We start from the raw sequence: 23,034 nt of genomic DNA, 5'->3' as shown, positions 1-23,034 counted from the left end.
CCTTCCTTTTCAATGATAACGGTAAGATCCCAGTCAGGAGCTCACGATGTCTGCCGTATGCGATCCAATCCATTTTTATTCTCTGAATTTCCTTCTCATGGTCAAGGTTCCCTGTGATTAGTTGACCCAGGTAAACGTACTCCTTCACAGACTCTAGAGGCTTACTTGCGACCTTGAACTCTTGTTCCCTTGCCCGGTTATTTATCATTATCTTTGTCTTATGCATATAGCAGAATTGCTGAACAGCACAATGTCATTGGCAAATCGAAGGTTGCTGAGGTATTCACCGTCGATACTTACTCCTAAACCTTCCCAGTTTAATAGCTTGAATATTTCTTCCGAGCACGCAGGGAATAGCATTGAAGAGATTGTGTCTCCTTGTCTGACCCTTTTCTTTATAGGTATCTTCCTACTTTTCTTGTGTAGAATTAAGGTGGCTGTAGAATCTCTGTAGATATTTTCCAGGGTACTTACGTAAGCGGTCTGTACTCCTTGATCACGCAATGCCTCTATGAGTGCTGGTATCTCTACTGAATCAAATGCTTTTCCGTAATCTATGAAAGCCATATAGAGAAGCTTATTGTACTCTGCGGATTTCTCGATAACCTGACTAATGACATGGATGTGATCCATTGCAGAGTATCCCTTCCTGAAGCCAGCCTATTCCCTTGGTTGACTAAAGTCCAGTGTTGCCCTTATTCTACTGGAGCTTATTTTGGTAAATATCTTATATAATACTGGGAGTAAGCTCTATAATTTTTCAGTTCTTTAACGTCTCCCTTTTTATGGATTAGTATAATGCTTGCATTCTTCCAGTTTTCTCGGACCCTTGCAGTCGATAGACACTCCGTATAGAGAGCTGACAGTTTTCCTAGCATAATGTCTCCTCCATCTTTGATTAAATCGACTGTTATTCCATCATCTCCTGCCGCTTTTCCCTGTTTCATGCCTTGCAAGGCCCTTCTGACCTCATCTCTAGTTATAGGAGGAGTTTCTCTAGACTGTTCATTATTGTTTCGAATAGAATACTGCTGAGTCCTCTGGGTACTGTACAGGTCAGTATAGAATTCTTCCGCTGCTTTATTATACCTTCGAAATTGCTGATAATATTACCCTGCTTATCTTTCAGTGCATACATCTTGACTTGTCCTATGCCAAGTTTCCTTCTCACTGATTTCAGGCTGCGTCCATCTTTTACGGCTTCTTCAGTCTTTCTCACGTTATAATTTCGAATACCACTTATTTTCGCTTTGTTGATCAGTTTTGACAGTTCCGCGAATTCTATCTTATCTCTTCAGTTGGACACTTTCATTCTTTGTCGTTTCTTTATTAGGTCCTTTGTTACTTGGGAGAGCTTGCCTACTGGTTGCCTTGGTGCCTTGCCTCCGACTTCAATCGCTGCCTCTGAAGCCAGCCTCGTTACGGTTTCATTCATTACCTCAATGTCATCATCATCGTCTCTTTGTTCTAAGGCTGCATAATTGTCTGCAAGTAGTACTAGCCTAAACTTTTCTGCTTTTACCCTTACTGCCTCTAAGTTGACCTGTTCTTTCTTGACCAATTTTACTTTTTCTCTGTTCAAATTGAGGTGAATCCTAGCCCTCATTAACCTATGATCACTGCACGTTACCCTACCTATCACTTCAACATCCTGCACTATGCTGGGATCGGCAGAAAGTGTGAAATCAATTTCATTTCTTTTTTCACTATTAGGGCTTTTCCAGGTCCACTTTCTGTTGCTACGTTTCCTGAAAAAGGTGTTCACTATCCTCAGCTTATTGCTTTCTGCGAATTCTACCAGCATTTCTCCCCTAGCGTTTCTAGAATCGACGCCGTAGTTGCCAATTGCATGTTCACCCGCCTGCTTTTCCCCCACTTTTGCATTCAAGTCGCCCATTACTACTGTATACCGAGTTTGCACTTTTCTCATCGCTAATTCAAGATCTTCACAAAACTGATCTACTTCCTCATCGTCGTGACTGGATGTTGGAGCGTAGGCTTCTACTACCTTTAATCTATACCTCTTATTAAGTATGATTACGACTACTGCTACCCGTCAATGTTGCCCGTTATTTCCCTATGGATTAGAAATCCTACCCTGTATTGCTTCTTATCAGGCAGACCTCTATAGCAGAGGACATGGCCGTTATTCAGCAATGTGTAAGCCTCACCAGTTCTTCTAATCTCACTAAGGCCTATAATATCCTGCTAAGCTAGTCTCACTCGAGAGGGTTCAGGTGTTAAACGTTGCAAAGGTCAGTTACCATTGGCGGCCTGTCCGGACCCAGAGATTCTTAGCACCCTCTGCTGCGTTATAAGTCTAACCGCCGCCTTGGTCAGGTGCTCCGCAGCTGCTGGGGACTGAGGGCCATCCCCGTACACTCACGGGGTTGGCAGCGCCTCAGGCGGGCGACGTGAACAAGCTGCGTCGTCTTAGAACGGCAGCCACGAGACGAGCAATGGAATAGGTCACATCACTTAGGCGATCGGTGATGATGAAAGGCCCGGTGTAACGAGCCAGAAACTTCTGACACAGGCGCATATATATATATATATATATATATATATATATATATATATATATATATATATATATATATATATATATATATATATATATATATATATATATATATATATATATATATATATATGCGTTCCGACGTATGCACGTATTTCCACGCCGATCCACAACAAGATCACGCTGGCGTCCTGAAAACCTACGAGCGGCTCCGCCAGCCGTAGTAGCTGATACATGCCGCGCCAGTAGTAGCTACTGGCACGGCATGTATTCTTATGTCCGCAAATGCATTCGGCCATCTGCAGCCTGTCAGCGACGCAAGACATCTCCTCATACGACAGGCCCTCTGCAACCTTTACCGTCTCCTGCACATCATTTTGATGGGGTTGGCATTGACCTTTATGGGCCTCTTCCATGCACTGCTAACGGAAATCGTTGGATAATTGTCGGAGTAGACCACCTCACAAGATATGCTGAAACTGCTGCACTTGCTTCGGCTGCTGCTCGCGACATTGCCGCATTCATTTTACGGCATTTCATCTTACGGCATGGCGAACCGCGAGAACTGCTCAGCGACCGAGGCCGTGTCTTCTTGCCCGAAGTTATTAATGAGCTACTTGCCACGTGCGGCACTATTCATCGCACCTCTACGGCGTATCAACCACAGACTAACGGTCTAACGGAACGATTCAACCGCACTCTTGGTGACATGCTCACATGTATATTGCGTCTGATCATTCCAATTGGGACGATGTCCTCCCTTTTGTGACTTACGCATACAATACAGTCGTTCAAACTACCACAGGCTTCTCACCATTTTTCGTTCTTTATGGACGTGAACCATCCACTACCCTCGACACCGTACTACCATATGATCCGGATGCCTCTGAATTCACCCCTCTTTCCGAAGTTGCTCGCAATGCTGAAGAGTACCGTCAACTGGCTCGCTCATTCACGTCGGATACCCAAGGAATCCACAAAGATCGACACGCCAACGATCAGCCCACACAGTCCTTCGCCGTGGACTCTCACGTCTGGCTCCGGCTGCCCTTCCAAGCTCCAGGCCTTAGCGCAAAGCTTGCACTGAAACATCAGGGTCCGTACCGGATCGTCGCGTGTACATAGCCTGTGAATTATGTGGTCGAACCGGTGCCGTCATCTTCGGACAAACACCGCCGTGGCCGCGAGACGGTTCACATCAGGTCGCCAGGATGGCTCCTCCTCGCCGCGGGGGCAATTGTAGTGGGTAATATGCATGTGGCACTGTGCGGACTGCCACTGCCTCGCCGCGAGACCCGAGCTTGGGCTGCTGATGCGAAGCGCTAGGACTAGTGATCAAGAGCTATCTGCGATCCCTCGAACGAGCTGCAATAAACCCCATTTCATGATATATATATATATATATATATATATACACACACGTTACATGATGCTGGCTACCTGTCCGCGAGTCACGGAACAGTACCCAAGATACTCGGAAAGGCGGCTTGGTATAGGTCGCGGGATTCACTTGATCCGGCTGCCAGAGCCTAGCGCCGGCTCAATGTCTTCGCTGAAAATGCCTCGCAATATATTGGTTGCTACAGTGCACGGGATCTGCATTATTTTCTTGTGTTGATCAGGTTTTAGAGCTCGGCAAGTCCGACCTCAGGCGGCAGTGTTTCATGATGTGCCGCTTTTTTATTAGGCCCTCCGTTCTTTGGAAGAGCGTGCCTCTTTCCTGTCTCGATTTTCGTGAAGGCCTCACACAGTACCTCTGTGCTATCCTCATTCTCCCGTTTTAAAGCCTCTCATTTCGTGGCGAGAAGCCGCCCGAATTTCTCCACTTTCCTCCTGACTGCACACAGGTTGACCTGTTTCTTCTGAGCTAGTCGTCACCTTTCTGTCTTCCAAATGACAGCAATCCTGGACCTCACGAATATGTTACCATTGGCATTTATCTGCTCAAAGGTGATACATTGAGCAGAACGCCGCGGACCTGTATACAGAGCATGAAATCTATCGCCGTTACAGCCGTTATAGGCTCGAAACTGCGTTTCACGACTCCGTCCTTGTGTCTTTTACGTTACGCTTTCGTCAGGTAATCTCCTCGCGTTCAGCTTCATCCTCACAATATGGCGAAGAAAAACAATACATTGATCACCACCGCCGCTGCCGCTAGGAATTTAAATCCTATCCCAGCGGCAATGTGTCGTTATAGGATCTGAATGTGCTCCATTGACCTTTATACCGGCCAACACAATCGCTTGGCCATTTGTGCCAAGTTTCGTGCGCCACGCAGGCTCGGAGATCTTTGGGACCTGTGCGTGTATTTCAAGCACAGTATGCAGTGCTGTAGCGGACGAAGACGATGTGAAAAGATTTTCCTAAGAAGATATGTGGTGGTATGCGCTGAGAGAGCCTGCTGCTGTAGCAGTAATTGAGTTATGACTATGCTTGCAATGGCTGAAGTCAGCCTGTGTTTTGTTTTTCCGCTGGGGCTTTTCCAAATCTACTTCGTATTACTGCACTTCCGGGTCAAGGTGCTCTTTGTTCAAAACCGATTCCTTTCTTTACCTACCGGGACTAGGTTTTCTGTATTTGAGTCAGTCGCACCGAGAGGCCACAGTTCCAAATTGCATATTTATACAGACAATCTCTTTCCGCAGACATTGGCGCTATTCACGAGAATGCGCGTTTTGACTTTTCTGAATGCTAATTTAACGTCCCCTCACAACTGTGCAAACACATCGTTACAGGATGTCGGGCTTGTACTACCGGTAATTTATACGTCTTATTTAGCTGTGCCGCGATGACTGCTACGTTTTTGTTAGTACGTTACTTATGCATGAAGCCAAACATCGCAAAAAGGAAAAGCCCGTTTGAGTATCGGCGTCACACTCGCTTCTGTTGTCTTCAGCACGCTCAACTGTGCACCTACTTACGTTGTCTTGCGATTTGATTTTGTGCAAAACCGGAAGTATCTCGCAAATCCGTTGTTCCGCTTTCCTTGCTGTTATGAGGCCGTGGTGCAAGTTCGGTTTGACTCGTATAGTTGGTTCGCATTCAGAGAGAGCGCGGGATACGCGGACTTCATTCCGGAGGAGTGAGACGACTAGTGAATATGCCGTCAGTTTCACGTTATTGTAGCATTGGAACGTAATCTCCAGCTGAACTGAGCGAATCAGAAATGCGATAAAGAGGTGTCGTGCGTGTCACCATACTTCGCGTGTCCTTTCGTCCTACGGCGTCGTCCGCCCAGCAGCCAGGAGCACCGTTTCGATCGCCAGCGTGTGTCTCGTATATCTTTCACTCCACTGCAAGATTACAACTGCATGCGACAAACGTTTCTTCAGTACGCGAGGAGATAGTAAAAAACGTAGACCACCGGCAAAAACAGTACGCAACAATGGGTCTACAAACAAACGCAACAAGTGCTTTCTTATGCGAATGACACAATCCAGGTAAACGTAAAAAGAAACACAGTTTATTGATGCGGATGAGATTCAAATGCCAACATGGTATGAGATTGCTGCTTTTCTTTCTTTCCCCCCCTTCGTTATGTACAAAGACTGCCCGTATAGGCGGGAGTAGAAGTAAATCTATTCTTGACGTCCAACAGCATGACTAGCACAACTTGACCAGTTCGGCTATCACATGAATGAAATGAACAAAGCACCGAGCTGGAATCATCGGCGGGAGTATCCGCTCGACTGGCCCTGCGTGTCGGCACCTTTTGAAACACTCATCCTCGATGCACGACGTACAAAACACATTTGACCGTAGGGGCGGGAGGAAGTGCGTGCCAGCTATATCTTCGAGTGTAATTAAGTCGCTGCCGCCGGGCGCTTCCGTGTGCGTACAACGTGTGCGCGTACGGCGTACACAACTTGCATACAGTACACGCAAAATGGATATCAGAAAAAAAAAAAAAAGACTGATCGTATGCGCGCGCTTATTCGAGACTCGAAAGTAGTTATGCACTGTACTAGGGGGAGAATATTTTATTTTCGGTGAGTATTAGCCTTTTCGCTATAAATCCGTAGAAGTACTAAGGGAACAAAATGTTCAATTTCGGTGAGTATTAGCCTTTCCCGTATAAACCCATAGAAGGGGACCCCGTAGAAGCTCAGTCTGCCGCAAAATTTGCGGGGCACTGGTCCCACGACAAATGAAAATTTCTGCTCTGTTGGTGCACGACGCTTCTAATTTATCAGATCACTATGCACGGTTCGCAAAAATATAAAGAGCCTGAAACTTTGGATTTAGCGTCTCGTAAACTGTCGCAGCCGGCAGCGCAGTGCTGATGAATATGCACAGCCATGTAATTCCATGAAAGTAAACACAGTAGTTGTATGCAGCATTATAAAAAAGTAAAAAAAAATGTTTATATGGCACCAACTACGGGCATGCGCAACACCTAGATACGTGCAATATCAGAAAAAGAATGGCAATGCGGGCAAGTTGGCAATAATGCATCGCGGTGACAACACAATATAGGCACAAAACAAGCGAAAATGTGCGCTGTTATGCGAAATTCTCTCGAGTCTTACATTTCTGGAGTGTTGTTTTCATAAAGCAGGTCAAAACCCGTTTGGAATGCATCGAGAGCTTAGTTTTCCCTTAAGGCTGCATCGGATCAAACACGTATGGTGTAGCACGAATCAGTGAAACGGTAACTGGCGGTTGAAGATTTTTTTTTTCACAATGGAAAAATGCAAAGACACCGTGTGCGTTACGGAAGACAGCGTATAAGCACAATTGCCCACAAGGCTATATGCTGTGAGAAAGATGGCAACTTGTTGTGTCCCATGGAAAAACGCAGTATAAGAAAAGACCCCGCTTGTTTACGCATTTTTTTAACGCATTTTAGCGTCCTACTTCGATCTCCTCATTCTTATACGCGACAAAAGCAGATATGCTTTCTTTGGGCAAGCGGGGAAATTGTACTTCAACATGAGGTCCCTCCTGATGCGCGATCGCGTGGTTTATGGAGACGTCAGCACAAACCGTGCGGACATCGTTGCGTGCTCTTCTCACGTGTCTGCTCGAAATACTGCAGGAAGTTACCAAAACCGGTACAAAAGTTAACGAAATAAAGCAGACGATGAACTCGCTAGAACTTGAGCGAAAAAGGTTCTTGAAGGTTCTGCGACGCGTACGAAATGCAATATTCCGCTAGCTTCGTGTACAGTTTCCAACTTCCGGTTTTGATAAGTTGATCGCTGAACAGATGACGCCTACACCTGAACGCGGCGTCTGGTCGACACAGAATTTCTATTTTTGCAACGTTTTGAAAGTCTAACACGAGCACGCACCGCGTTATGTTTGACCTCGAAACGACTGCAGGTTTCTCCATACAGCCCACGCCGAGATTGAAGTGACAAAGGTTGTTGTGATGGCTGAACGATATCACGCAATGACAGAGCAAATTACGCAAATTTATAGCATTCTTTGCTCAGAGATTCTTCCGCTGAGCCAGCGTCTCGCTTCTCAATGAATGAAATCAACGAATCTTCAGAAAAGAGCTTGCGTTCTTTGTCGGTCCAGAAATATTGCAGCAGGGCTCGCATGTAACACGAGGAAGATGTAAAAAGAACGAAATCTTTTGGAAATACTAATAGAGATAGAGACCTTGTTCGCTGATGTTTACGTGCTGTTCTTATGTAATGCTTCGAGGACATACAAGACGCGTACAGATTGAAAGAAGGGCGTCTGTTTTGACGTAAGCACTGAATCTTGCGGAAGCTAACGCCCACACTGCTCGAGCACTGAAGGTTACGTGCGTGCCAGCCAAGAATAATCGCTGTCATGGTAGGCATTTGAATATCTTTCGGGGAAAACGGCTAATCTTACTTGATATATACTTGATTTACACTAATACACATGCGGGAGAAATTATGCTCTCGTACGTAGATCATTATTAGTACTAACTCCGCAAGTAGCGAACATACCGAGTAGTTAGCCTCGTAGCGAAACATTTTAATGTTTGCTTTATAGTCAAGGTATACTTATTCAAAGAGCACCGACAATGCCGCACGGAATCGCTTCAAGCCGCTAGTGACATTGTCGCGACTAGTTCAACACGGCACGAGCCCGACAAGACGCGGCAAAAGCCCAACGTGGCTCATTACGCTCCAGATCACTGCGCGTCAAAGATGTCGTCCCTGCAATAGCCGATGAAGTCATGTGGTTTTTGTAACGCGAGCAAATTTAGAGGAAAGAATACATACAAACACCGCACAACATTAAGGCTGAGGGGAAACGACAGACACGACATCCATTTCAACTCTCATTTTTTTTCTAACGCACGGAGAACACAATCTCACAAAGCATACAGCGCGCGGACAAGCACGTGTGCAGATGGTGTTGTTCCTTATAGAGAGGATACACCTACAGCCATAGAGCGACGAGGAAGAGTAAACACGAAAGCAACGCACTTATCACTTGTAGCCCATCAGAGAAAGCTGTTCCGCGCAACCATTACTTCTAGGGTCACAAGTGTAGACTGTCATTAATGCCGTCTATCGCCGAGACCTGTCTCGTGAATTCTTCCACCGTCCATACAAAGGTCATTAGATGTGGCCATTAAGACTAGAATCTCCGGCTGAACTCCAGCACTGCAGTGACATTTGCGAATCGCGTGTGTGCGAAAACAGGTTCGCCGATTCAGCAGCGCGATCAGAACACTAGAAAACTAACTGTGCTCTTACACTCTCCGCGTTTTCTGGAGTCTATTGACGTTTGCGCCATTTGAATTACTTTTCGCCCGCCGTTAACTAGTGCAATCCATGGCTGTCGTAAAATGCGTAACCAACTCAGCGGGAGTATCAAACCCTCTCTTATGCGTTTTCTGGAGCAGAGTGCGCGAGAACGCGCGCGAATTTTCATAGAAGCATCACGCATTGTTTTGTTTGCAGGTAATGTACGCACGGTGCGTTGCTAGTTGCACTTCTGCAGCTATGTTGTTGAGTGAGAGCGGAGCGTGTGACGTGGGTATTGCGCCAGAGAGTTACCGTGACGGCTCAGCCAGCAGTGCATCCTCAGAAATTAACGAAGATTAAAAAGCGACATGCTCATATAGCACAATTTTTGGAGAAAGCAAATAAAAAAATGTAACTAAAATGTGAGTGGACAACGGTGGCATAGCCTGTTCCGTATTTTGATCTCAGCTACGTACATTACGTAGTCCTTACAACCCTCGAGAACAGATCTGACAGTTTGTAAACTGCTGTGGTAATTTTGACAATGTTCGAATGCGGAAATTTGCCCCAGCTAGTCGAGACTTGGACCCAGTTGCTTCTGTTACAGGGCTATGATGTTGCAGTAGAGTTCGACGGGAACGGCAAACATTACGATGGCAGGTGCCGAGTTTTAGTATAATTTACCGAAACGTGCAACGTGTATTGACATGTTTGGACTGTCGAAGTGTTACTTTATGCAATTAATCTTATGGACAAGCTACTGAGCATGTTTTTACCGTACCAGGCTCTGTTACGTTATCCGCCAAATTACGTGTCACGAAACATAACACTATATTTTAGCAAGGTAAAGTTGTAAGCCAGTTGGTGAGACATTGTGAACAAAACCGCTACAGATACAGGACGGAGGGAGAAGCAACCGCACTGTGTCTGTGGCGGTTTTATTCAGAATAACACTATGTATACTGCCTCAGTATGTATGGCGTGTCCATCCTCCTGTATGAGCACCTCCAATTGCCCGGTTCGCTTCGCGTTACCACATAATTGTCTATTTTTTTAGACCTCTAGCACGCACGCACGCACGCACGCACGCACGCACGCACGCACGCACGCACGCACGCACGCACGCACGCACGCACGCACGCACGCACGCACGCACGCACGCACGCACGCACGCACGCACGCACGCACGCACGCACGCACGCACGCACGCACGCACGCACGCACGCACGCACGCACGCACGCACGCACGCACGCACGCACGCACGCACGCACGCACGCACGCACGCACGCACGCACGCACGCACGCACGCAAATGAAATCGTCGAACGTTTTCTGGCGAGTGAAGCGTCCTACCTCGCTCTTGATCAATGCCCTATCAGAGTCCCCGTAGCAAGCTTAGGCTTGGAGCTCGAACGCATTACACATTAAGTGTATGGCAGTCACAGTATTGTCGAAGTCAAAGGTACCGAAGCCTCTGAACGCGTGAATGGACATGCCTTCTGGTAGTGCACTGAGACCCTTCGGAAACTTTAGCTGCTTGGAAGCATCGGAGATAGCGAGAATCAAATAGCCTCGCATTGTTTGACAAGAACTCGCAGCGCCAGTCGTACCACAGGAACAACCTGGCGGCAAACCTTGTCACTTACGAAATGGTTTCGAGACTCGACAAAGTGTACACGTTTCAGCGCTAGTTATGACAGTAGCGTAAAGTATTATGCTTTGTCAGATCACATGGAATCGGTCAACTAGCAAGGCGTGGAATGTTGAGGGAAAGTGCGAATGAACACAACATGTAGCCACAGGGGGTATAGTTAGTACGCTGCACATGTCACCCAGCAAGTCACACTCGAGATTCGAGATCACAGCAGCTCAGCACGCTCAGGAAGAAGCAGTCTCATAAACAAACAGGTTTCTCACGACATAGCATTAAATCACGTCAAATCGCAAGCATATGTTGCCTTGAAAAACAAACATACGCGTGCGCCGATATTAGCTGGTAAAAAATGCAGTACACTTTGATGTCGTTCATGGCAGCATGACCTGGAATATCCATGGCTGCTCTTTGGTTTGTTGGACTCTGCGTTTACCGTATGAGTAAAGGAATTCACTTACGACTGCGCGAGAAAACCCACGCTCCCATCAGCGCTGCCCTACCCTGCACCACGCTACTGCGACGTAGAAAGCCAGGGACCTGGTTCTCTGTAGTTGCTCACTGTCATAAGGCCTGTAATTCACTCGTTGAATAAGATTACGGCTAATGTGTTCCCCTGCAAATGAGCCGTTACTGCGTCAAACGAACTTTTTGGTTTTGTATCTCATACTGGAAGATTTAGTCTTAAAGCCGCTGGTTGCACCTTTGCACATCGCAGACGCACGAAATCAAACGTGACCGGCCGCTAGAGGTCACGTGCGGGAGCCCAGCAGACCCGGCGATCACGGCCGGTTTGTAGCAGGGGACACGAAGGCGCGCACAGCAGGGCCAACACCACGTGACCGGAACATCGCCGGTCACGCGTCACGCGTCACAAGCTCTGCTGGCCGGCACCTTATCACAAGTATTCCGCCCCTGGTTTCAGTCAGTCGTACACGTGCCATGTCCAGCAGCAGCACGCGATACCACTTGAACGCGCCATCCAGTAGTGGAGTTGGTGCCCTTATGACCAGAGTCTTTGAATAGAGCGCTCCGACGCGCCTTAGCGGGCCGCTTGGTTGGCTGACCGGCCGCTAGGGGGAGTAGGAGGGTGCAAACTCCCGTCGGAGCTGGGTCAGGTGAGCACGTACGCCACGGGGTCCGGCTTGGGCTTGAAGTCCCTCCAGCGGTCGCTGCGGCAGGTGCCGGGCCCCGCCCACCATGCACCGATGTCCGGGTACACCTGCGCCACAGGAGCATCGGATCGATATGAGTGGGCCGCGGCCGTTACGACGAAGCGGCTGCTCACGTGCTCGTAATAGCAGGAGCATTTCTCAGTGGGGTCGCATTTGAACAAGCACTGCCGAGGCACACATACGGCACGTACATTGGAATGGAGGCACGTCCGTCTTCATCGTCAAGAAGGAAACATCTGCGACTTCCGAAACTAACTTTTCGCGTCACTGCGATAGGACGATTAAGATGTGTCTTACCAGACTCTTTTATGAAACGCGAAGATTTCTGCCAACGTGTGTACAGTAGCATCAATGAGGTTTTAAAAATAGCATTAAAAGGAAGTAGACTTCCTTGAGTTGCCTACATGCTACTCTGCCAGGGAGAGGTATTGAGGGATTGAAAGTATTGAGGAGAGAGCGAGAGAAGGCGGACGGAACAAAGAAAAATAACAGGCAGGGTGAGAAAGATGGACTTGGCATTTACATATAATGAAGTTCGAGCGTTACGTGGAAAATAAAGACGACGTAGAAATGAGGTTAGGTCATACATATATTTCTGGAAGCTTTCAAGCAAGCTAATGTCGCTGCCTAGGAAAAGAATTGAACATAAAGTTCTCTGTTCTCAGCCTGAATAATTTTGTCCATGTGGCTTTCATAAAACGTTCTTTCATATCTAGCGGATTTAAGTTATAGACGTGGGCGTCATTTCGCTGTCGACGCCCACGTCCTGGGTGCCATTTTGCCCCTTTGTTCTACATTTAGCTACGGCAGCCTAGACCAGCAGAACGTTTTCCTTGGAATGACAGGCGTATGTAGCATCTGAAAAGAACATTAAAATTTGACCGATCATATTGGCCCTCCTCAGAGATGCCCACTTTTGCCTAAAACAGCGTTAACAATATATACCGACCAGATTTCGAGGATGTACTTGAAGGCAACATGTCATGCAAAATAGACGTTAGACGAGGAATTGTCTCAATAAAAACTTTAACTAAACCACCACAACATTTGTGGAGCTTCCTAATTGTACGTTCCGTCATAAGAGACTTTGTGTACACAGCTATTTTTTTTTTGTTAAACTTAGCCTACAAAAGGTAGGAGGCACAAATAAAGTGGTACGATGAGGCGGCTTATACCGGTGTCTTCAAGGGCTCGTTTTTACCAAAATTTACCACCTTTTACCAAATTTACCACGTTTTTACCACCTGATCCAACTTAAAATGTACGAAACGTGTTTTGATCACCGTTTCTAGTTAAGATTGTTGGTTCTTCATCGTTACAGAGTAATGGGACAAAAGCCTTGATCATGCTCAAACACCAGCAAGGCACGTAGTATCAAGGTCTTGCGTTATTGCAGTGATCCTTATTGCAATAACGACTCGACACTCACGCATACATTTTCAAATTTCAAGCGTCTAGGTCATTGCACTACTTAAAGCCGTGGAGCAGTTCATGTTTCATGTATTCTCCGGACTCCAAAACTCTGAAAGGTCTTCACATTCCCCAAGCTTTGCAGCAGAGGAAGTGCCACGCATACTCCGCTCAGTGGTCAGTGGCCCCATGTGGTCAGTGGCCCCATGTGGTCAGTGGCCGTATGAGATTATTATACTGGGCTGGCTCAGGAATGCCGGCGAATATCTCAGCAACCTTCGGTTTCCAGATTACACTGTCCTGTCCAGTAGCAATGGAGATGGATTGCAACAAATAAATAACCGAGAAAGGGCAAGAGTGGGGTTGACGATTAATATGCAGATGACAAAGGTAATGTTGAATAGCCTGGCGAGGAAACAAGAATTTATGATCGCCCGTCATTCTCTAGAGTATGTGCAGGAATAAGTTTATCTAGGTCAATTACTCACAGGCGACCCTGATCACGAGGAAAAAGTTTGCACAATAATAAAAATGGGTTGTGGTGCATACGGTAGGCATTACCAAATCCTGACTGGGAGCTTACCACTGTCATTGAAGAGAAAAGTGTACGATCGTTGCATTCTAACGGGGCTAACATGTGGGGGAGAAGCTTAGAGTTTAACAAAGAAGCTGGAGAACAAGTTAAGGACCACGGAAAAAGCGATGGAACGAAAAATATTAGGCGTAACGTTCAGAGAAAAGAAGAGAGCGGTGTGGATGAGAGAGCAAACGGGGATAGCCGATGGTCTAGTTGACATGAAGCAAAAAAGATGGTGCTGGACACGCCATGTAATGCGTAGGGTAGATAACCGGTGGACCATTAGATCTACAGAATGGGCGCTAAGGGAAGGGAAGCGCAGTCAAGGACGGCAGAAAAATTAGGTGACGTGATGAAATCAGGAAATCTGCAGGCGCAATTTGGAATCAGCTAGTGAAGGTCAGGATTAATTGTAGATAGGCTGGGATAGGCCTTCATACTGCAGTGGACGTAGAAATAGGTTGCTACGGCTACTGCTGATGACGATGACGTGATGCTTAAGTTTCTCGAAAACAGGAAAATACTTGTATACCCTTAACGTGTCTTTGCTGCACGCTTCTGTCAGATTTACAGAGCCCTCGCACACCCGTTTTCGGTTTTCAAGAAGGGTTCACACGGCGGGCCAAATCGCTGACACAATTGACCGACGTAGCTGACGTGGCTAAGCGGCACCGCCATCGCGCCGCCTAATGCCACTCAGGTGTGCCCACCCGCGCTCTGACAGTCACTGGGTGCCGGTAAGCTACGTCAAGCTCCGTCCGCGTATCGGATCAGTAATTTGGTCAGCCGTGTGAATTTATACCGCAGATGAGAACACGGTACGGTCATCGCTCGAGTGACGCCATCCGCACCCACCTTTGGCAGTGGCGGAGCATGCAGCATAGCGCACAGGCGGCACCAGAAGTAGGTGTTGATGAACTCGCCAGAGCCCTTCCAGCGTAGGTACTCGTTGTACAGAGTCTCGTTGCGGTCCAGCAGGTGCAGGTATTCGGCCAGCGCTTTCACCGATGGGAAGTCTTCCACGTGGATGAACGAGTGATCGGGCGAAGCGCGTAAGTAGTCCAGAGGCCGGCCGCCCATCACAATTGGTACCACGTCACGCCTGCAACATTGGACGACAAATCGCATGACGTGTCAGAACTACCTCTAAGAACAATTACGTCTCCGAACGCGAGCGATTTTTCAGCAGTATTTTGAATACTGAGTGCGCACAAGATAGAGGACTGTGCGCGCTCGCTAAACGGTTACGGTTGCAGTGACGTCACATCGTGTCATCTGAATCTCGCGCCGCTTCCGTTAGATGGTTTCTGTGCATATGCATAACTGAAATGTCAGTTTTGACCGCGATCGATAGAAGGGGTGGGGCCCAAAACAAGAGGAAGAATCGCAAGTGGCACTTCTCCAGAGTTATGACAGGATTACTGAAGTTTTTCAAAAGTATAAAACAAATTATTTAGCGCTGGAAATTTTGTGAAACGAAATCCAGACTAGAAGAGCTGAAATTTGGGCGAGATTTTGAGAATGCGTACTGTTCTTGAAGCGCAAAAAAAAAAAACGGGGTCAGAAGAAAGGAAGACCAGACAGGATGAGCGCTAACTTCAAAATAGAGTTTATTCTCAGAAGACCACGCGTTTTTATCTGTAGACACTGATCAGAAGCAAAAATACATCACTGCGCAAGCGCGCTCCAAGCCCCCCAAAAGTTTAAGATAGTTGTAAAATTCAATCATGACACGGCTATGCGCATAGCCGTATCATGATTAAATTTTACAGCTATCTTAAGTTTTGGGGGGGAGGGGGGGTTGGAGCGCGCTTGCGCAGTGAGGTATTTTTGCTTCTGATCAGTGTCTACAGATAAAAACGCGTGGTCTTCTGAGAATAAACTCTATTTTGAAGTTAGCGCTCATCCTGTCTGGTCTTCCTTTCTTCTGTCCGCGTTTCTTTGCGCTTCAAGTCAAGTACGGAAATCCAGACGCGAGAACGAAAAAAAAAAAAAGGAGAAACGAAGGTGGGGAAGCAGTGTATACCCCAATCCGTTGACGAAGAACTTCTCGGTGATGTAGTCCTTGCAGTTGGAGTTCTCGAAGGCCAGGTAGAACTTGTAGTCGCGGTCCAGCAGCTCGAAGCAGTGGCCGGCCTGCGCACGGGGGCACTTGAGCGAGCCGCACGTGCCGTAGATGTCGACGTCGATGTAGGCGGCCAGCTTGCGCGCGAACTGCAGCCGCTGGTTGCGCGCCGCGCAGTTGGAGACGAACCAGGCGACCTTCTTGGTCTTGTTGCGCGCTGCAGACGCCGGGGGACGAGCCGTCGTGCTGCCGCCGTCGTCGTAGCGCACGAACTTTTCGTACGGCGCTACTATGTCCGAATCGTGCCTGCGAAAGAGGGAAACGCAGCCACTCGCTGTCAGGGCACGAAAGGTTGGTGTAAATCCACTTTGTAAGCTATAATATCTCGCACCCTATTCAATAGCCCGCGTGTTGCCGAGTGGCTAGCACGTTCTCAATCCGCTCGCGTCCTTCTCGGCAGTACAGAGTGCGAAAGAGACAAAACAAAGCCGACAAGACGCGGGGAGACAGACAATTTGATTGATTGATTGATTGATTGATTGATTGATTGATTGATTGATTGATTGATTGATTGATTGATTGATTTCTAACGTATTAAAACAGCAACTGGAGTATAAGAGACATCCCAATGAAGGGCCGAAAATCATGTTGATTGATTCAAGTTCCTTAGCAGGCAAATGATACACGATCGTTTTTGCATTTGGGCTCCGTCGTAAGGCTCCAGTTACGGCATGGATTCGAGCCCGTGGAACTTCGTACTGAGCCACTATGTTGGGTTCGAGCAGAGAGAGAGAGAAAGTGAGAAGCGATAAGAAAAAGGCAAGGAGGTTATAAACCATGCTGATCCTGGTTGGCTACCCTGCACCGGAGAATGGACAAATGAGATGGAAATGCGAATGCTGCCAAGGCTCCGGCAGAGCCGACTGTGCGGAGCGTGACGCAGCGTTCATTCATTTGTAGTCAAACGTAATGCCCGTCTCTGAAGACTACCAAACCCTCCAATGCACAGGCGCCGTCGATACTGTGACAGCACGGCGGCGGCGGCGGCGATGGGTGCAAACGCACCTCGAGTGTCCGTATAATTGCCATCGCAATAAAGAAAATATTAAGTACGGTATTTACGAACCATACGCAGGCCATACGAATAAGATAATGAACTACAGAAGTGGGCTTCCGCTCACGATGTCTCATACTATGGCGAAGCCAACTTTAACGAGCATCATTTTCGGTGATAAACGCAGACAACGCCTGCAGTCCATCGCGAGTGCCAACTCGCGCTGGAAACCTCGAAAGGAATGCGCAACAACAAAGTGCACAAGGGGCTTTAAAAGGTGCACAAAGGTGCATAATTCGGCGGTTGAAACCCCGAAGCAATTTTCTGCCTTGAATGCTCGCATTCTTGGTGAGTGATATCCATGATATCGCGAACTAACGTGCTGACACCCAGCGCTCTTTCGGTAAGATAACTAACGAAATGATTAATAAATTAATGCGCGAACGATCAATCTTTACCCGCAAGCTTGCGACTTATACCTGCCGTACAAGTAAAGCAAAGAAAAAAGGCCCTGCTTGAACGGCAACCTTATCCCGAAGACGAAAGCGGCAAATTAGAGATAGTGTTTATTTTACCACCCGCCGCGGTAACTTAGTGGCTTTGGCGTTCCGCCGATGCACTCGAAGTCACCGGTTCGATACCGCGGCCACGTTAAGGTGGAGGCAGAATACAAAAAACAAAACTGGAATACACATCCAGTGATTTTTCACTCCTGTGTTTGCAAAAATTTCAGCTTGCGGCAGCTATTTGTCCATAAAGTTGTGTTTCCTCTCTGCCCGAACTAGCTGTTTGTTGTTTTTGTCTCTCTATCCACCTTCCACTCTTTTTTCATCCCCCTTAACCCTTCCCCTCGTGCAGGGTAGCCAACCGGAACTACCTCTGGTTAACCTCCCTGCCTTTCTATGCATCCTTCTCTCTCTCTCTCTCTCTCTCTCTCTCTCTCGCACGTGTACGGACGCTGCAGGTGTGTCGTGTAAGGCAGCCGAACCTAACAAACTAACACTCAAATGGTCTTCCCGTCGTGTTGAATGTGAACATTACGAAAAGTGCGCACCGTTATGGAGATTGCTTATCAATTGAAACCACAGCGCTCAGCTTGAGCCGTCCTGGTCGTTCTTGAAATGAAGTGATGTGCAGGAAATATGAAGGATGACCAGGCAAATGAAAAGCCAGTATGCGTACGTTCACTCGACTACAGAAATCTTAGTGACGTACGAGACGTAAAAATGTTTCTTTTTTCCTCTGCAGCAGTCTTTTAAAGAATGTCGTTCCCTGGTGGCCGATAACAAAGGCTATATTTCTCACTTTTAGCAAATTCGTACATTGATTCTGGGGAAATATCGTATTTTAACACAAGTACCACATTGTTTAAGCGTTTAATTATGTGCAATTAGGCGAAAGATCAGCTTTTAAAATTCTTGGTCAAGTGCTACTTAAAAGTTCTGACACGTCCCTGAGTTCCTGGCTCACGCCGCTAAACCGGCGAGGGTCGTTTCCACGCACACGCCAGATCGCAAACACCAAATTATGCCCTCTCCGCTTTCACTGCCTTTGGTGACATTGCTGGATTGGCACGCAGACAGCGTTGCGCACCTATACGTGGCCGTCCAGTTGAAGATGTTCCTGAAGTTGGCGAAGGACTGCGTGTGGTAGGGACACTCGAGCAGGTACAGGATCCACACCTGGTGCCAGGGGCGCCGGTACTTGGGGGCCACGAAGCGGTCCTTGAAGAGAACCGCGTCCGCATCGGGCGCCTCCTCCTGCGACGTGACGATCTCGCACGTGTCCACGGGACACTTGTCGCGCAGGAACACCGCCCGTCCTGCACGAGACGTAACCGCGACAAAGGCCGCAGGGCCGGATTGTCATTAACCGCATGTTTACGGGAGCCTCGTGCTCAATAATAATTAAAAACAAAGCTAAATTAAAATTAAATTATGGGGTTTTACGTGCCAAACCCACTTTCTGATTATGAGGCACGCCGTAGTGGAGGACTCCGGAAATTCTGACCACCTGGGGTTCTTTAACGGGCACCTAAATCTAAGCACACGGGTGTTTTCGCATTTCGCCGAAAAACAAAGCTATGGCTATGACTACGCTAGAAGATCAGTGAGATGGCAATACGGTGTTAGCCTTGAGAAGTTTTTCCTTGAACGATGCTGCCCATTGCCGCAGACGTTAGTGACCTTTGATGGGTCGCGAAATTCCGACGTGGGATTTCCCGTTCGGTATGCAGTATTGCAACATATGTGGACGGAGAAACGTTTTATAAGACGTAGTTCATGAGGTGGTTCCATCACGGAGCCAATTTAGCCATGAGAAAGCGGCGACAGGCTTCACTCGTGGTTTTATACCTACGCGACGCTGACCAACTGTATGCTAAAAAAGATCACGACGCCTCGTCCAGAGATCGCATCTGGGTGTTAGAACTATGTGTCTGTGAGTACAGCTGTAACATTGGCGGGAAACAAAACCCGATCAGTGCGGCATGTGTTAACTTAAATAAATGCAAATTAAGTTCGTACCTCTTTACGTCGTACCTCTTTGAGTCCTCGGATAGTCGCTTTAGACCTCGTTCACCACATTGCAAAATGTTGCTTAGAAGCAGACACCCATCAGTTGCACTATATACAGGGTGTCTCAACTATCATGCACCAAGATTTAAAACTGCAAATGCCACGTAGGTGGACAGGACCAAAGTAATGTTCACTGTCGCTTGGAGATACTCAGACTATCTTCTGGATTCTGCCTAGTCACGTAATTAGACAATTAGTTAATCAACTTCTAAAATATTATAATTATATTAAAAGTGTAAATGAGAAAATTCTAGAGCAGCATGAAAATATCCCGATACAGCGTTCTGTTGCTCCATATACGTGCTGAATAAAAGTTTTTCCGAGCGTGAATGAAGTCCGCGAATGCACGCAAACTGCCTCGAGCGGCCAGTCGCACGGCCATATACACACACTTCACACACGCTTTTTTCCACCTTGACACTCCTAATACTAACGCGCAATAGAAGCGTTCGAATAACGCTCATCACGGTCTCACCCCTAGGCAGGTCTCCCCAGCCGCCGAGTCCGCGCATGAGCAGGATCTTCTTGATCCGCGTACTGTTTCGCTTGTAGTCCTCGGGCACGAACATCAGCTGCTGCTCGATGCGGTCGCCGGAGTCCTCGTGCGGCCACAGGCTGCCCGTGTCGCCGGGCAGCGGTCGCCGTCGACCACCGCGCATGTACCAGGGGCGATCGGGGGAGCCGCCGGCTTGTCCCTGCGACGCCTGCGTAGGAGAGCGAGGGAAGGCAACAGATTTGTTAGCACGGCTGTCTGAAGTGCTTGTACTACTTTAAATTACACTTATGGAGACGATGTGGAAAAGTGTTGATAACTAATTTGGGATCTGGCACTTCCTCTATACTTTCTCAGTCTTTGTTGTCTGTTCCTTCGCACGGTTGTAACCCGAATTCTTTCTTATGATCTGTAGCTATTCAGGCATCTCTCAGCGTCTTTCAACGCAAATATGACGTGGTTAACGCGGAGTGAGCGAGACTGAATGGCTGGCTAAGTGACCGCAAGGCGCAGCGCTTCAGGGAGCGAGTGGTCGGGCGAGCGAATGTGTAAATAAAGAGACCGAGCGAGAGACTGACTAAAACGAGCCAGGCCAGCTAGAGTACGCAGTCGCTGAACTGTTCGCAACTGCGTACGAAGTTCGCGCGTACACTTTCCCCGGCATCCAGACGTCTGCGACCCGCGGGAAAGCCCAGCTGCAACGAATTCACCTCAATCGGGCCGCACTGAATATAAGTTGTCCTACATAGGAGACAGGAATCCCAAGGGACGAGTTCGCCGCTCGAGTGTGCGCCGTCGCCATTTACATCGGCTTCGCTCTTCGGTCAACGTGCGTGCTTCATGAAAGCTCAGTTTTGAAGCCGCTGTATGCGCATACCTATATAGGCGCAGCTGCTACACAAGGAGGGCGACGCGTGTCTGTCGTGCCGGTGGTTCACCTGCGCATTATTATAAAGCAAAATGAGAGCAGAGAGAGAAAGAGAGGGAGAAAGGCAAAGAAAAGCCAGAGAGGTTAACCAGAGAAAATTTCCGGTTGGCTACCCTGTATACTGGTGGAGCTGGAATGTATGCTGTATATACCGGGTGTTTCAGCGAACACTTAAAGAATTTTTTTTTAATTGCCCGTGACAGATAGCACAATTCTAGTCCATGAGCTAGTCTACCGACGAGGCGGAAATTACTTGCACAAGAAATTAAAAAAAAAACGAGTAATTAGGTAAAATTCCCTAATAAAGTTGATTTGCTACCTTGTGGCACATATTGAAATTTACAAACTCTAGCCAGGGAGTTCGCAAGGCGATAGATCCACTTGGAACGCATTGTCAGGACCACACCAGTTTCGATATTTCCAAACATTACGCAGAAATGCATAGCGTTCCAGTTACTTTTGTGCTTCAATGCATAAAACGACGTTTTGTTAAGAAAATAAGCGGAACGACAGTGCATTTTTACCGCAAGTTTGACGGCGCAAATCTCGTAAATGGTGTCAACAACACAATTATTTTCAAGTTGATGCGCCTTGCAGTCTCACCCGCTAGAATCTGTAAATTGCAATGTGTGCCGTAACGTAATTAGTTAAAGAATTAGAGAATTTTTGTTAATTAGCGGAGTCGGCATTTAAAATTTTTATACAAGTAATGTCCGCGTCTTCAAGTAGAGAGCTCATGGTCTGGAAATGTACCACCTGCCACAGGCAATATGAAAAAAAAAAATTGCAAGTGTTCGCTGAAACACCCTGTACACAGCTAAGCAAGCAGCGCTCGATCGAGTGTCGTGGCAGATTATTTCTTTTTTCCTGTTTCTTTGAAGACACGGAGGAAAGGCGTTTGTTTGGCGACGTTGTAGGCGTCTGTCGACGCTGCAGCTCTTTCCGCAGACGTGGCGCAAGCAGCACCATTCTTTCTCAACTTCCATCATTTCACTTAAAAAAGGTGTTACCGTCACACTTACAACTTCAGTTAAGCTTATTTACTCGCTTCTTATCCCGACTGCCTGAATTGCGCGTCCCCCTTCTTGGGTCATGTCTTGTATACATGCGAGCTGCAAACCCACCGTGACATATGTTGACTATATTGCCAATGAAGCCACCCTCTGTGAGCTCACGCGGATTTCCTTCATTATCGTCTTTGGAAACAGAGCCTACATTATCATCATCATCAGCCTGGTTACGCCCACTGCAGGGCAAAGGCCTCTCCCATACTTCTCCAACTGCCCCGGTCATGTACTAATTGTGGCCATGTTGACCCTCCAAACTTCCTAATCTCATCTGCCCACCTAACTTTCTGTCACCCCCTGCTACGCTTCCCTTCCCTCGGAATCCAGTCCGTAACCCTTAATGACCATCGGTTATCTTCCCTCCTCATTACATGTCCTGCCCATGCCCATTTTTTTTCTTGATTTCAACTAATGTCGTTAACGCGCGTTTGTTCCCTCACCCAATCTGCTCTTTTCTTATCCCTTAATGTTACACCTATCATTCTTCTTTCCATAGCTCGTTGCGTCGTCCTCAATTTAAGTAGAACCCTTTTCGTAAGCCTCCAGGTTTCTGCCCCGTAGGTGAGTACTGGTAAGACACAGCTGTTATAAACTTTTCTCTTGAGGGATAATGGCAACCTGCTGTTCATGATCTCAGAATGCCTGCCAAATGCACCCCAGCCCATTCTTATTCTTCTGATTATTTCACTCTCATGATCCGGATCAGCAGTCACTACCTGTCCTAAGTAGATGTATTCCCTTACCACTGCCTCGCTACCTATCGTAAACTACACTATGTGATACAAAAAGAGAAAGAAAAGAAAATTTAATGAAAACTAAAAGCAAATGAATTCG

General features: G+C 47.4%; 1 protein-coding gene across 6 annotated transcripts in view; it reads right to left on the bottom strand.

The window, feature by feature from the left end:
- Positions 1-10,997: 10,997 nt before the first annotated feature.
- LOC126536467 (glycoprotein 3-alpha-L-fucosyltransferase A) overlaps positions 10,998-23,034 on the bottom strand; it is a 159,191-nt gene continuing 147,154 nt past the window's right edge. For all 6 annotated transcript variants that reach the window (XM_050183441.2, XM_050183439.2, XM_055074025.1 and 3 more), the window contains exons 4-8: positions 20,188-20,416; positions 18,730-18,958; positions 16,044-16,388; positions 14,873-15,119; positions 10,998-12,077 (exon numbers count right to left, since the gene is read on the bottom strand). In XM_050183441.2, coding sequence (XP_050039398.1) covers positions 11,970-12,077; positions 14,873-15,119; positions 16,044-16,388; positions 18,730-18,958; positions 20,188-20,416 — 1,158 coding nt within the window. In that variant the 3' untranslated portion in view covers positions 10,998-11,969. The remainder of the gene's footprint in view (positions 12,078-14,872; positions 15,120-16,043; positions 16,389-18,729; positions 18,959-20,187; positions 20,417-23,034) is intronic.

Source organism: Dermacentor andersoni, chromosome 4 (assembly GCF_023375885.2).
Source record: "Dermacentor andersoni chromosome 4, qqDerAnde1_hic_scaffold, whole genome shotgun sequence".
NCBI lineage: Eukaryota > Metazoa > Arthropoda > Arachnida > Ixodida > Ixodidae > Dermacentor > Dermacentor andersoni.
The sequence above is the reverse complement of the archived record's forward strand: the minus strand, read 5'-3'. Positions and strand labels throughout refer to the sequence as shown.